General features: G+C 34.3%; 1 protein-coding gene across 8 annotated transcripts in view; it reads right to left on the minus strand.

Moving 5' to 3' along the window:
• Positions 1-1708: 1708 nt before the first annotated feature.
• PHTF2 (putative homeodomain transcription factor 2) overlaps positions 1709-16739 on the minus strand; it is a 102381-nt gene continuing 87350 nt past the window's right edge. For all 8 annotated transcript variants that reach the window (XM_037510952.1, XM_037510996.2, XM_054692501.1 and 5 more), the window contains 8 exons: positions 13365-13493; positions 11693-11965; positions 11068-11199; positions 10056-10142; positions 7154-7309; positions 6475-6570; positions 4556-4681; positions 1709-4054 (listed from right to left, as the gene is read on the minus strand). In XM_037510952.1, the coding sequence (XP_037366849.1) occupies positions 4034-4054; positions 4556-4681; positions 6475-6570; positions 7154-7309; positions 10056-10142; positions 11068-11199; positions 11693-11965; positions 13365-13493 (1020 nt within the window). In that variant the 3' untranslated portion in view covers positions 1709-4033. The remainder of the gene's footprint in view (positions 4055-4555; positions 4682-6474; positions 6571-7153; positions 7310-10055; positions 10143-11067; positions 11200-11692; positions 11966-13364; positions 13494-16739) is intronic.

Below are 16739 nucleotides of genomic sequence, written 5' to 3' on the forward strand. Positions count from 1 at the left end.
TGTTGTCCCTAGTCCTGCAGTGTTTGATTTGTCCCCTGTGGAATCTGTTGCCCTTATCTTGGGAGTCTTTCTAATTCTTCCGAGGCTTTTCCTGTTTTATGCTGAGCGTAGGAGCTCTCTGCTTGCCCTAGGACTCATTATCTCAAAGATCCTAGAGCTGGAGTGACAACTGAGCCTCACAAATGTCTAGAAAGCATCTGGAAAATGAGTACTCTGTTAGCCTCTGTGTATTTAGGAGGGTAAGGAGGCATGTGATTAACTTTTGCTTTTATCTATTCTTTCAGCTTATGAATTTTCTCATTTTTGGTACCCATGTCCTCCTCAGCACCAGGATTACCCAATTTCTAGATTCAAGAGTTAACAGTAATCATTCAGTTCATTTAGATCTATTGTTTTCAGAATTTCTGGTCTCAGAAACCCCTTTGCACTCTTAACATCTATTGAGGCACCTAAAGACCATTTGTTTACATGTGCTATCTATCAAGTCACCATATTTAAAATTAAACTAGAAAAGTTGAATACTTCTTAAAGATAGTGATAAGCTAATTACATATTAAGTATTTTTAAGAAAGCTATTTTCCAAAACAAATTGCTAACACAGTAGAATTGTTTTAAATCTTTGCAAATCTCTTTAATAGTCAGGTTGGTAGAAGAAGACTGGGATTTCTGCATCCAAATAGGAGGGAAGAACAAGACCCCCCCAGCTTGAAACCACTAAGAAAAATAACAATATATAAACATTTTATTATAAGACATTAGGTAAAAAGGTCAGTATCTGAGAACTTATGAGATGAAAGCTATTTTGTAATCTCAGTTTTTTAATCTGGTAAAATGAGAATTTTAGACTAGCTTGTGGTTACGACCTGTTCAGTTACATTCATTCATTCAGTAAATGGAGCGAGATTCTTCTTTATATCGGGCATTGTTTCATGTGCTGGGAATATAATGGTGAATGCAGTTAATTTGCATTCTGTAAAATTCCTTATCATAAATTCAGCAATTCTCAAGGTGGGGAGGAGGGCTGGGGGGATAAATTTCCAAATCCCTTTGAGGAATACTTTTGAAAATATACAGGTCCTGCCTCCTATGTTAAGATGTTAAACTCCCAACAGTTAGTACAGTCTGCTCCCCAGGAAGTAAGCATTGTGGTATCTGTCATATAGACTGGGCAGAAAACAGGTTGAGAATGAGGGTTCAAAGTGATAGAGCATTATGACTGGCACCTCTTTAATTGGCTCTATTTTGAAGTCTGGAGAGTCGTCATAACTGTCCTTTCTATGTAAAATGTATTAATTTTCTGAATTACCTTTTAAAGTGATTGTGATTATATTGGGCTAAAACATTAAAATTTTTAAATAGTAAGCTTTCAATAAATTTGAAAATACATGGGAATTAACAGCCTCTGATTTATGTGCAAAAATATTTGATTAAAACACCACTCTCCTTCTGACAGTAAGTTTAAATAACCCAGGTCACAGTTGGTTTTCTGTACTTTAATATAAACAATGATGTCACAGCATCTTGGTGAAAGGACTGTATATCTTTCATGTTCTGAGAATCTCAAATGTCATTTAAAAAAATTATTTCCACTCCCCTCAAACCTAACAGTTATAACTAAAGCTCATGTACAGTAAACACAAAATTACCTTAGAAATGTGTATGTCTTGAAAATTAAAGGGAAAAAAAAAACCCTCCAATTTAGCACTGCCAGTCATAGAATATTTTATTTTAAACTTGCTGTTCAAACTTTCAAAATACAACACATGTGGCAAAGGAACAACAGGTAACAGACAACTGCCACAATTCTTTGAGCTGCCTCTTCTGTATTATGAGACATGGTACAGTTGCTCTCAATCTCTTACACTCACGGTATTCTTAAAGGCAGCAATGTCACTTGTTCTGCTTTATAAGGTTCCATTAATGTTCTGAAATTGCTTAAAATGACAACTTTTTCTATTTAGTATTCTACTGCTCTCCACACTAGTGACATAATCCAACATTAAGTCGAGAGGTATACAGTCCTTAACAAATCAACTCCCAACTCACATTAAAATGAACTTCAATCCGAAACAAGTATTTTTCTAAATCAGTATATTTAGCTACTTTTCTCAAAAATATTTCCATTCTGAAAATTTTTTTTTTGGTGCAATACAATAATTTCATCTTTTATTCCTAACAGAACTCATGCTGTACTTTTTTTCCCTCAAAATATATTTGATATATTCTGTGCAAAATGATAAGTTCTGTATAGGTATGTACCTTATTTTGAAAAAGTTTATAAAATATAGTTCCTAAAAACAACCTCAATAGAAGAAGAAACATATCAGACATAGCCTAATTTTTCACATGAGAAAATAAGTATGTTCTTAAAGCTCCAGTAATACATTCCTTGAAAAAACTCAGAATGCACTTTGGTCATTATTAAACATTACGAACACAGGCAAATAAAATACTTGTTTTTGTTTTCTACAGAAAGAAAATGCACTACACAATGAGGCTGAATTGAGGCTGATCAAAAGGAATGGTAAGAGCAAAGTGATAGTATGACATGGCTCTATTCTCTATACATTCCTGATCTTAAGATTATAATTTGGGGATCAGAACTGCACCAGTCAAATAAATCATTTACAATTATTTTTAAATTCCTTAAAACATGGTAAAAAATGTGAGGATATTCAACATGATGCACCTTACACCAAGAAAATTCTAGATTGTTTCAAATAAATTCTTTTAGAAACTAGAGGCCCAGTTAAAAAAAAAAAATTGCAAAACACTTCATGTTTCATCTAATTCCTAGAATATTCTTGATTGTACAAATATAACAACTTAAAATCAAGGCCCAATGTTAAGGTACCATCATATTCGCCCTACTTGCTAACATGCCAACATGACAGGTTCTCGTTTGGACACCTGGCAAATTATTTGTGGGGCAAAAGGTTAACTTTTTCTGTTAAAAGCATCTAAAATAGCCCTTATATAATGGGAGCGAGGGAGGGAGCATCTATCAGTTTAGAGGGTAAAGTTTGCAAGCTAAAGCCATTTCTGAAAATTTGTCGAGTTCATAACTAGCAATCAGCGGAGTATTTTATTGGTTCTTAAACTTATTCTGAAGTTGTTCATTTGAGTGTAGTATGAATAGCATACACTATAGTGTACCATGGGAAGAAAATTATTTTACTTGAGTAAACAAAATGTACTTTAGTAATATCAATAGGCACTTCACTTGTGAGATGAGTATAGACCCCACTCAAAAGGATACCATATCATGCCCTAGTACACTATAACATATCCCATATAAAGATACGCATTAAAAGTAACAATTTTAAAAAGTGCACATTTTGAGCATGCACAGTTGGAGCTGTGCAAACAGCCCAGTGTTTTCAAATAAATACAATTATTACTAGTTAATTTTTATCAAAATATCTTACAGTATGGTAACCATTTACAATTATTGCTCTATTAAGAATTTTATCATCAAAGAGCACTTGTTGACCTGTTATATAATACCATATATATTAATACTGAAGGGTGCTTAAACTGCAGCTTAATCAGTTTAGATCCTGGCATTGTTTCAAAATAATTCAAGAGAAACCCTGACTGGATCTTGATTTACCGAAGAAAATGTTTTATGCATTTAGCTGAGTTCAATACATTATTCAAAGTTCAAGAAGTTTTCTTCAAGTAAGGCAAGTTCACGGCATTGATGGAGAAACAGTGCTTAGCAATGGCTTCTATTCTCACAATTTGTTTTGTCAATTATTTATGAACAATTACCAGGATCTCAAGTATTTGGGTATCAGTTTTATCACCCTTTCAACACCTAAGAACATCAATGCTTAAAAATAAAATATAAAGACTAAAGTAAATGTAAAAAACAGTGAAATAAATATAAGAATTGCACAAGACAGTCTGATGTAAACACTTCAATTTCCCAGCTGAGACTCCTGAAGCAAAGAGTCAGTGACTGCTTTCAGGCAGCTTAGTTGGTACTCTTATTCTGGAAAAGAGGCTACATCTTCTTTTCTTTCAACTGTCATGATTTAATCTTCCACAACTAGTGAAAAAAAAAAAAAAACAATTGTGACCATTAGAGCTACTTTTAATATTGCAACTTATTAAATTATACAGTACTACTATTATCTATATTTCATTCATAAACAAATGTAGATTCTATTTGACTCCATTATCCATTCATTTGTAGTAAGTATTAATCTTACAAAAATTAAAGTGAAAATAAGATTTCTCTAGTTTTAGTAGGAAGTGGCAACGTACTTGTACTGGTAGTTTAATAATCTGCATCTTATTCACTAACAGCTGTGTAAATGTTGAAGGAAGTATGCATTGCTATATATACACATAACTTTTGGCTTTAAATTTCCAAATTAGAAGTTCCAATAGTATATGATCAGAAATATATCATTCCTTGCAATTCAATGTGAGGTTATTTTCACTGAAAATATTCCATTTACTGCTCAAGTAAGTTTGTAAAAGAAGGCTAGGGTAGAAAGTCACAAAAGTGTAATAGAGCACTAAGAAAGTATCTGCAGGTTCTTACCTTTAAATTAAAACCAAGCAAGTCACTGATCACACCAGAAACAGCTGATAGGATGACTACCTGGGTGATATTATACAGCAGTGGATTCATTGTAAGCCCATATAATCTAAAGGGACTGTCCAATTCCTAGCAGAAGAGAAAAATAAACAGGAACCCAGATTCATTAAAAATTAGTAGTTAACTTATTTAAAGTTTAACCTAGGTTATTTTTAGGAGAGGCTTTTTTTGGAAGCACCTCTAACTCCCAACTTCTGTCCTGAATGAATGACTAGTATTGTTCTGGTAGCTGCAAGGTGGGTTTTAGAACATTTTTTATTATAAAGACAGAAACCAAAAGGGAATAGAATCTTTTCACAGAATTGGAATTTTTTTTTTTTTTAGAATTAGAAATTTAATAAAACTTTAACAATATTTAATACATATGTAAAATTTCCTTCTGAGTCTGCTTTCAAATGCATGGATTAATTAATTGAATGCAGCAAACATTTAAAGTTCCATTATATGCTAGGCCCTGGGAAAGTTAAGAGTCAGTCCTTGAGCTGCAGGACCTTATAGTATAACAGACATAGAACTACTTCAAATATGAGTCTGATAAATGAGGTATGTATAGAAGCCAGTATGTTCCCCAGAGTAAGGTCGCTGAGACTCAGCGGGTGGGGAAGAGGAGGTGTTCCTTCAGACACACCAGGACATAGGCCATTGGGTTGCTACAAGGTTGTTCAGCAACGTTAGAGTCCAAGTGCAAGGGAATTTTTAAAGCTGGCTACCTGGTAAGGGTCATTCATTGAGAAGACCATGCCAACAGACGGGTACTAAAGGGACTTTAGTGTGCATGCAAAAAGATCACCAGGTCCATTATGTAGAAGATGGTCTAGAGAACAGTGAGACCAGAAGTAGGGCTATCTTGAGTTCAGCATACAAAAGCTAAAGTGAAAAGGTCTGACTCCAAGACACATAGCTAAGCAAAAGGGATGAATTGGAAGATAAATGAGAGGTTGAATCAGTGAGCTTCAGAATTTCTTGGATGTGAAAAGTGAGAGAGAAAGAGCAATCTATATTAAGTGCCAGTGGTCTAACTAGAAGGCTGTGATCTAAAAGATCACACTATTGTGCTTTGTATTTTAGTTTTATATTTTCCCTCTACATAGTGTCTACATTCTGAAGATACTCAATATATATGTCAAACATATGTATTAACAAACTCACCCACATCCTCTAGACCCTTTGAATGCCTAGTGTACTCTGAAGCACAGTCTACTTAATTCTGTTTACTGAAGAATTAACCATAACATTGAGACACTAATTTCATAGCATTCTCTGAATACTTATAAATTCTAAGAATTATATTTAACTTGTTATAGAAATTGAGATTAAAGATATTTTACTCTTAAGAAAGACTATGTACAGATGTCAAATTATAGTTTTATACCTGAAACTTACACAACGTTAAAAACCAATGTTACCTCCATTAAAAAAACAAGCATTCCTAATGCTTGAGAGCAGTGATACAAATATTTTGTAAGAGTTACTATGAGATCATATATATATTGAAATTGCATTCTTTCTTTCAAAAAATGATTATTATGATTATGCATTATTACTTTTAAAGCTAGCTTAAATCAGACTACTATGAGAAATATAAGTTTTAAAATTCCCAAATTATTACCAATTCTTTGCTTTGAAATCTGTTTTAAGTTCTAGGATATGTTAATTTTCAGAGAGCATACTATAATACTTTAAAGTTTATTAAGTGATTTAGGCGACTATTTTGTAATGAGAAGGAACATATAAATTGCATCAATGTGCTAAAACATAATTTGAACAATTTGGAAAATAATGAAAGCCAAATACAAGGTAGGTGCTATAAATAAGACTAAGATATAATGTTAGAACAGCACATTCTATCCATTTTTTTTTACCTTTAGCAGTTTAGTAGCCAGTTTTAAAACATTATTCACTAGTGTCAATTCTTCTTTTTTGTTAGGTTTCTTCTCCATTTTCAAGTAGAGGTTTATCTTTCAATAAAAAGAATAAACAATTAAAAACTGAAAAAACGAATCGGAAGATTCAATAAAATACTAACTGTTCTGGGCAATGATACTTATATTTTATTATACTTTCCAAATGTAATTAAAGATGAAATGAAAAGGGAAAATGGATGCTATTTAAAAGGTGAGAACCTCTTAGTCTAAGAACCAAATCAACTTGAATAAGAAAAAAATCAACTGACCTTATTTGCAGGGCTACTGCTTTTAAAATTAAACTACCCCTGACTAAAACAGTCAACAAATTCACTGACAGTAAGTCTCCTTGTTAAATTCTTAAGAAGTGGTGAAGAAAATATTAAAGTCAATCATCAAAATTATATCCCACTAATAGTTTAAAACCCTTCATTTCTATAAATGGTACTGCCTTCTTATCAAATGTGAATGGGGCATAAGAAAAGTAGAGTTGAAATCTAAATCAAGGCAGGAACACTGAAAAAAGGTTTGCATTATATCAAATGGCCTTAATCTAATAATGTAAAATTAGAAAATATTTTAGATTAATTGAAGATTATAGACATTAATTTGTAACATAATAAACATGCACCCTCACCTGTTCAGTAAGTAAGATTGAGGTATTGCTATATTTTTTACTTGTTTCTGATCCAAGGGTAACAAATCTTAGGAGAAAAAGTGTTAACGAGATGCACCAGATTACCAGTTCCCAGTTGTAGTGACAATCAAGGAAGATCTCATGCACATGAAGCAACTAAGTGTATGAAAGAGGCAACAGGAAGCAGTGTGATCAGACAAGTTCTTTACATTTTAAAAACATCCCACATATATTATGAAATATTTCAAGCACATAAAATGAGTATAATGCAATCAAACCCATGGGAACTCTGTACAGTTTTGTCAAATCTTAGGTTTTTGCAACATTTCTTTCAGATGTTTGAAAAATATTCAGTTAAAGCCCCTTTAAACTTTTCCTTGATTATTACTCCCATGCTTCCCCACTTACCTGTAAGGGTAATGAATGAATTTTGTGTTAATTTTTTTCAATGAGGGTTTATAGTTATATAAATGTTATCAATGTCCACATCATTTTAAAGTTTGCTTTATTCCACTAAACTTTGTTTTCAAAATTTGTCCAAGTTAATACATTCAGCTCTAAATTCATTTTATTGTAATGTCTATTACAAGTAAAATAATCTAACATAAGGTATTGGCCCATTCTATCAACACTAATTTTGTCAGTTTTCCTGATTATAAATAATGCTGCAAAAACCCACCATATATGTTTTTCTTGTGCACATACAAGATTTTCTCAATGTCTAGGATTAAAATCGCAGGGCCTGTGATTGCAAATTTATGTCAAACAGTTATGGAACTTTTGTTCTCAGTAATCAGATTTCCCTTTGACCTTGTCTCTGTCCACATTTGCTATTATCAACTTCTTATCAATCTGACAGGTATAAACTTATTACTGTTTTACCTTTCCTGATACTTAGGATGTTTCATACAGCTATCAGCATTGGGTTTCCTCTTCTGAAAGTTACATTTTAATTTATATCCACTTTTTCTATTAGGTTGTCTGTTGTTCTTATTGATAACTAGAAGCTATTTATGTTTTTTCCAAATAATGCTATTTAAGTCATATTTTGCCAATATCTTTTCCCAGACAGTTTTGCCATTTATGGTGTCTTTTGCAGTACTTACAAATTTAAGGTAGGGAGAAGAATATATGAGAGAATGCATGTACCATGCAAAAGTTAAAATATTTACTATCTGGCTCTGTACAGAGGGAGTTTGATGATTTCTGGATTATAGGAACAAAAATTAATTTTAGTTCATCCTACTTTTCTAAAAGTGTATTTTAAACAATATAAAGTCACTTGGATGTTTTATATAGACAATTATATGGTCTATGACTGTTTTTCTTTCCAACCTTTATACCCATTTCTTTTTCCTGTCTTCACTTGTACCCTCAATCAAAATGCTGACTAGAAGTGATAAAGAAGGTAACTGTCTTATACCTAATATAAAGCAAATACCTCTCATGTATAATGTTTGTTCCAAATTTTGAAAGATATACTTTATTAATGACCGTTCATTAATAAATACAGTCCATAGTATTATGAATCTCCACTAAAATCCACTAATTTGTTTCAATTATCTATTGTAATAAGGGCAGGCCTATATGCTTAGAAGAGACTCCCTCCTACCCCACCCCCGCCACTGCAAGAATCCAAACAGATAAGTTTTCTTATTGTCTTCTTGTATTGGTGGGAAAGCTGTTTTTCTTATTACACCTGTTCACAGAAACTTTTAAGGGTTCTAGTTTCAAGCACATGTAAGGAGGTATGCAAATTGAGGCCTCATCTACTGTGTTCATGTGGGCATTAAAGCATATTAACTTAATTGCTCGGTTTCTCAGTTTTATTTTCATTTTTTGCCTGTCATGGTCTTATATACTGAGATATAAGTAATATATATATAAAGCTCACTTTATGTATTAAAAAGTTGAGTTCTCCCCTATCCTGAGCATGATTTGATATTTTAAAGCAGAAGAATTTAAGTAGTCTAGTATGTTACCTTAATTGAGTTGGAAGCTTAACCTTTATACCATAAACTATTTTCTGACATACTCTTGTGCTTCCCGATTAAAAATTTTGCAGTGACCAGAAGATTTATTTATTTATGCATACAAGAACTGGGGGGTAGGCAAGAGGTGTGGGGTATGTGTGAGAGGATTCACCATAGGCATAGTGGGGATCAGAACAGGCAGATGTACTGAAATACACTGCTGAGGGGAGCACCAGGTGAGACAAGAGAGGTCTGCTGTGCCATGTGGGTTAACTCTCTGGCCAGGGATTGAACTTGTGCTACAGAGGCCGCCAATACCTTGATAGCTCGAGACTTTAATGCCCTGTGCCACCAGAGAGGCCTGAAAATTATTTTTTTGAGAGCATATGGCTGTCAAGTCACAATGACAATTCATGTAAAAATAAAAGATTAAGGACCTCCCACATGGTACAACAGACCTCTCCTGTCTTGCCCACTGCTCCCCTCAGCAGTGTATTTTAGTACATCCGCCAGTTCTGCGCCGCACTGTCTCTAGTGAATCTTCTCACCCTCCCCTCATACCTCTGGCCTACACCCCAATTCTGGTATGCATAAATAAATTAGACTTTTTAAAAAAATGAAGATTAAAGCAATAAAGAATAATAGCCTGAAACAACTTTGTAACTCCAGTCACTCATGTTTGTCTTGGGAAATAAACAAAAACTAATTATATGTTCAACCAACAGACATCAGAGAATGAGAATATGCTAGCCTCAGTTATAACAGATAAGTAAGATTTATTCTATGGAAAAAAAAAACTTCAAAAAGTCAATTTCAAAACTTGTGCAAGAAGGCTTACTTGTATTGTTGCTTTATTATTACAAAGCCTTCTAACGCTGAATTGTTTATAGATCTGATTATTTAATTTCATACAGAATAAGTTAACTCACCTGGGCACAACAGATAAATACCACTGAGATAGTCAATAAGAAAGCAGATGAGACGATTACATCAACTGATCGCTGAGGACCTCGACGCTGGGGAGGGGGAAAAGGGAAACACTTTCAACATTACTAATTAACAGCCAATTTCATTTCTGTTTACTGAATAAAAAAATGAATGTACAACAGAATGTGATACATACTTGGGGTTTCATGAGGGGTAATTTAGATGGATCTTCACTAAGCTAAACAATAGTTCTTAGTCTTCCTCCAGACACAGACTTGTCACAGTGGGAAAAAAAATCTAATTCTCAGTGGAGACTAAGCTGAATTTACAAATTAAATAATGAATTTTTTTAAATTTAACGACTGACAAATAGTGCAAACGTTTTCACTTGTTACTTCAAAATAAAAAGCACTAAAGATCTACATATATCAGAGGATAGTTGGTTTTGAGTCAAATTTATTATGATTACTCTCCATACATTATAAAATTCATCGCTACTAACTGTAAAAATAAATACTTAGAAGTGTTTTCCTAAAACTAATTCAGATGTTTCCTATTTCCCTCTTCTACATTAGGAAACTAGGAAATTTGAAAAGACTACAGGAAAAAAACGGCATGAAAAGAATGATTTAGCATTGTAAGCTCATATCTTTTAATTAGAAGAAGTCACTCCAGAGAAGTGACTCATTGATTAGATTTTTTTAATTCTTTGCCAAGCAGTGGGCTCCCTCTGCTGGCTTGTGATAACCATTCTATAGTAGGTAGAATAAAATCGTCAGTCTAGATTTTGAATGAGAAGTTGGTGGAATTTATAAAGGTAATTTTACAACATTTGATTTTGAATCTTCTACCTAAAATGCATATAAGCCTTTTGGATTTTCATTCACAGATCAAAAACAACACTAAGAGTCCATATAGCATATATATGCAATTATATATGTCATCAACTAATAAGAAATTAGAATTATCATAGAGATTCAAAATTTTAAGAGTATTTAATCACTACCATCCTACCTTAAGATAGGAACGGAGAGATAGCCACATTTTTATATTCTGTACTTTCTTCAACCGGAAATGAGGAACCTCGGATTTCCGTGCTCTCCTTGCTGATGTTAAATGTCCAAAGAGTTTTGCAAAAAGTAATCGCTAAAAATCATTGAAATAAGGCTTACTTGATTATCACAGGAAAACAAAAAAATCAACATAATACGGATTTTTTTTTATCCTATTTGGTTAAATACTACAGAAAACAAGAAAACAATTAGATCAAATGATTTAAGGAGATACTAAGATACTTCAGGAATATTTTGAATATTATGACAAGGATAAAGTAGTATCTGTACAGGGTCCTCCCTGGTGGCACAAGCGTGTAAGTGTCAGCACTATTAAGCTATTGGCAGCCACTGCAGCACAAGTTTGATCCCTGGCCAGGGAGCTGACCGACATGGCGCAGCAGACCTCTCCTGTTTCACCTGCTGCTCCCCTCAGCAGTGTATTTCAGTCAATCTGCCCCTTCTGCTCCCCACTCTGTCTCTGCTGAATCCTCTCACCCCCTGCACCTCTGCCATGTACCCCAGTTCTTGTATGCATAAATAAGTCTTAAAAAAAGTCTCTGTCCAAAATACTATATTATACCCACCTGTTTATAAGTTCTTTCTGCTACACAGAGCAAAAAAAAGAAAATCCACACAAGAGACACACGAACCACAAAACTTATTAAAACCATAGAAAGAACTGTAACATCTTCATTAGAACCAAATGCAATCACATAAAGCTCTGAAGCAGAATGTGCTGTGAGTTGTTCTAGGTCTGTAGCTTGGGAGAGTCGGAAAACAAATGGTGTTAAACCCAGGATTAGAGAAATTGCATTTCCAAATATCTGGTATCCTATTCCTGGTATGTGGCTGTTTACCTTTATAGAGAGAATGGACAAAAGAAAAAAAAAAGTACAAAAATTTTATCAATAGTGAAATGGTTCCTCGTAAATTATTATTGATAGCAATATACCGGTTAAAATGTATTAGCTTTGATACATTAAAATTAAATGTGCACAAAGCTTGAGGGCCTACTGTATGTAAAATAACCTTTTTTTTTTTTCAGTTTTTACCACAGTTCATTATATTACATCTTTAATTCACCAAGTTGATGCAAAAGGATTATCTTGATTTACCCAGATCTTGAAAAAAAATTTCTACATATTGCATTATTTCAAAAGTTACAAATATTCAAAAAGATTGCAGTATTTTAAAAAATCAGATCTCATATCCACTGTTCACTGAAGGAAAAAATCTAGAATTATACTTATTGGATAACTTTTTAATTCATGTTTTTCTTTAAAGAGCTCAAATGGATATCTCCTTAAACTCAAAATATTTCAGAAAAGAGGGTAAAATTAAATAAAAGGCAATAAAAGGCTGGGAGCCATTATTAAAAAAGGGAACTGGGAATTAAATAATAGGAAAACTGTAAGATTGGTAGAACCAGGAGGGATCTTAAATACTCAGCTAACTTTTAATCATCATATTGTAAATTACATACATGATCTACCAGTTCGCAGTTAAGGAGCACCAACTAGACCTACATCTCCAGAGATTCCTCAATAGCTCTGTGTGACTCACATGAGATATGTAATGTTGAATACATCACTTTCAAGGCACAGCTATTGTAAGTCCTCTCCTACAAAAAGTGTGCATAGCAGTTCTAGCATAAAAACACATAAGAAATTTAGAATTGCCAGTTAAATCATGTGTAATCATCCAGATAAATAAGGTAAAATTTAAGTCAGCAATGATTTGATAAAAGAAACAATTTAATAAAACCTAAAGTTAAAATCCACAGTATTTGTATTTTACTTCAAAACTTCTCACAAATTTCACCACTAGTTGTGACTTTTATACAAATTTAAGTAGGCAATCAAGTCTGAATATAAATTTTCTAGTTTGAATTTTTAAAAATGTTTTTGATACTAATAAATACATGAAACAGGAGGGGTGATACAGAAAAATAAATCTTCATCAACATTTGCATTATCTAGCAGCTCCACTGTTTGAGCCACTGAAAATGAAAAAAGAATAACAAAGGAGGAAAATTTCTAGTTTACATTATCTATTTGGTCAGAAGAAGAATAAATTTTAAGATGAAAACACTTTGGTGGCAAATCACTATTTCAATCACAAAACGAGTCAAATACACACAAATCATCTTTTTTCCAGGTTAAAGAAATGAGATTAGGTTATAAATATAATATTATAATAATTATTTTACGTTAACGGTCTTATCCTTGAACCAAAGAATAAAATTTAAAAACTCACTCTGTTCATTATCATTCCACTGATTTCAAGTACAGACATGTCTGCTTTCTTACAGTCATTGCCTTCCCATACTATAGCACTTATTTTTTCTAATCCTGGGTGGGAACTGTGGAGCCAAGGTAAATGACTCTATTGAAAAAACAAAAACAACCAGAAACTGGTGAATACATTTATCACATTTCACAAAACAACTGTGTGCATATAAAAGTCTGTATATATCTCTATACACACAATTTTAAGTAAACAGAAATTGGTGAATGCACTATAAATAGAACATACAGTTGCGCTTATATAAGGTACTATTTACATAGAACTATACATTCTATTTATAAAATACAGTTATATCTATATTCACTTCAATGACACTAAAATTCTATCTTAATATTACAACTATGTACATTGAAGAGTTGACATTAAGAACAGTTTTTTATATATATAAAAAGCAGGTATTAGGCAATATTGGTCAAAAATACACTAAAATATATCAGTACCAACAACTTGTTTACATAGCTATTAAGTTCAAAGGCAAATAGTTACCAAATTGCTCAAATTACTGATTATCCAACTTAGGATCACTCAATACAAAAAATGTGACAGCTGAGATTTAAACCTCTTTGAAAGACTAGTGATATAATCTCATCATGAAAGAGACTCTTACTCTCCTATCCTTAATATTTGATAATTTTGACATTTTTAAAATAAAATTAATCAAATTAGTATTTGATGCTTTTCTCCAAAGGATCATTTTTTTTCCCCAGCTAGAACAAATACTGCAAACTAAAGCACACAGAACTAGAAGTACTCTCCCAATTAGAAGTACTTCTCCGAAGAAGTACTCTCCCAACTAGAAGTACTCTCCCAAGTACTCATAAAGTATTTATGACTCTTTCATTGAGCAAAAAAAAAAACTTTTTTAAAGTTTTAGGACAAAAGATCAGATCCTTTAGACTTTTTGGGTTTTATGATTGTTTCAGATCTATAATTCAAAAAATAAAGCTTCAAAATAGGATAATTAGGGATTAAAGACAGAAATAAAATTAATGTAACAATCTTTATATTATCAGCTATTGAAAGAACACTACAGGACCCAGGATAGGGTCACATTACAGTATTTCTAACAAAATTTTATAACATATTTCATTAAAATAACTTCTAACAGTGAACAGAAGAATCTATTGTAGTTATATTTATTCTTTACAGGACAAAACTGTAATTAAAATATGGTAAATACGTTTCTATAAACTTAAGGAATATAAAATTTTCCTCTAAAGGGATAAAGTTGCATTGGCTCATTTCAATTAAAGGTATAAAATGAACAATTCAAAATATGTAAGAAAACAGTTATGAGAAGTTATTATTCTGATCTCTATTAATTTTCTTTATGTAAAGCTGTATGTGCCCTGTTTGTTATAGAAGATTAAACATTGATGAATAATTACAGGCAACCAGAAAGCCAATAGTCATGCTATTGGCAAATCTTTTTTTTGTTTAGTTGTTTGCCAGGAATAAATTCCACTTAAAATTTTTACATTTTCCAAAGATACAGTATTTTAACAAACATTAATCTTCATAGTATATATTCACTACTGAAATGTCTTAAGAGTTATGAAATACTAGTTATTAGTAATTATTCCTCAAGTGCAGTTTCATAATTTATCCTCTAACAGAATCCCTCTAGTTTGGGATATAAGTAATTTAAACCAAAATATGTATCAAACTTTCCCTGGAAATTTAGTAAGCATAATGGGTACTAAAAAGCTAAAACAAGTACAAAAAAGTGAACGGAAAGAGTGATAAGTCTGAAAGGTAACAGATTTCAACCACTGATTTTATAGACTATTTAATTCTCAGTCTCTTACAGTGAACTAAAGGTTTTTCCAGTAATATAAAGCAAGGCATATTGTACTGAATCACTTAGAGACAGAAATTAAAAAAAAAAAAAACCAAGTTCTTCACTGCCCTTCCTTTTTTTTTTTTTAATGGGAAGGAACTTTAATACAACTAGGAAACAATACAGGAAAGGCAGAGTCTAGTTTCTAAATGAAGCATCCAAAGTGACCCGTCCCCTCGTGGGTAAAACTCCATCCATATGGGACCGGCCCAGAACAAGGCCCCAAAGCCTGCCACAAGTCTAAAGCATCTTCCAGTGGGGACCCACAGAAAAGGGTCAGAAACCACCAGACAAGCCCGGAAGGAACCACCACCAAAAGACAAGCGCAGTTTCTTCACGTGTCTCTAGGCTCCAAGCGCCTCCTCCAGGTCTCCTGGCTCCATCCTGCTTCCTTCCTTCCTCAGTGTCCTCTGTAGCTTCTCCTCTCCCTGCTCAGCTCCACCCTCCCTTGGGTGGGGCAGGGAACCTCCCCCTTTCCTGGGGACCCCCGTTACACCACGTCCTCCCTTGTCTCCCTCCTTCTCTCTTCTCCACCTCCTCTCCCCGTCTCCACCTCTCCCCGCAGTGGCTCCAGCATGAGTCTCCTTGACCCGCTCTGCGCTCTTCTGTCCCGCGTTCTTCTGTCCCTCTCCATCTCTCCCTCCTCCGTCCATTCTCTTCTCTCTTCCTACCTGGCCACTCCTCTGCCTCAGACTTTCTCCTCACTTCTCTCTCTGGGCCCTCGCCATCCTCTCTCTTCTGTTACTTCCTTCCTGTATGTCAATCTCCCCCCTCATTTATTCCCCCCGGCCATGTTGGGCTGGAGCCTGGGGATCGAACCGGTGCTGCAGAGGCTGTGGGCAGCTTCACAGCGCCCCCTCCCATGTTGGCCTGGGGATAGAGCCCGCCCCCCCCCGCCGTGTTGGTCTGGAGCCTGGGGATCGAACCGGCGCTGCAGAAGCGCGGGCAGCGTAACAGCCCAGCGCTCAACCGCTGCGCCACAGGGGCGGCCCTCCTCCGTCTACTCAAAACTGAAGCTACAAAGGCTGCAGTGGAAGTTCATTTGATTCACTTGGTCCACCTGTGGCTTAGAAATCTTCCAGTGTTAACAGCCCAAAAGAAAAAAGCCAGTGCGAACAACCAGTAATAGCAGGAAAGTAAACATGCGAGACATCCACCAAGTACTTTCTAAATAAGTGGAAGTAAATGAAGGGAGGGTTTTGGGGCTCAAGCGGGAGGGACCAGGTGGGAAGTGGGGGACATAAAAGGGATGGTGGAAAGGAAAAACACGGAAAAATATTTCCTTGCGACAACCTTAGTTTGCATCGTCACTGACGAGCTACACTTGGAAAGCGATCATCCTTTCTCCCTCCTAACCAGGAAAAAATCTGCTTTCCCACAGACTTTTCCTTCAGTTTTTCACGATGAACTCTTCCATGGTCATACGTGCATGCTCCTGACACGTCATCCCGAGCGTGCGGCCTGGGGTACTGGTTGGTAATTTG

Source organism: Talpa occidentalis, unplaced genomic scaffold (genome assembly GCF_014898055.3).
Source record: "Talpa occidentalis isolate TD23 unplaced genomic scaffold, MPIMG_talOcc4v2.1, whole genome shotgun sequence".
NCBI lineage: Eukaryota > Metazoa > Chordata > Mammalia > Eulipotyphla > Talpidae > Talpa > Talpa occidentalis.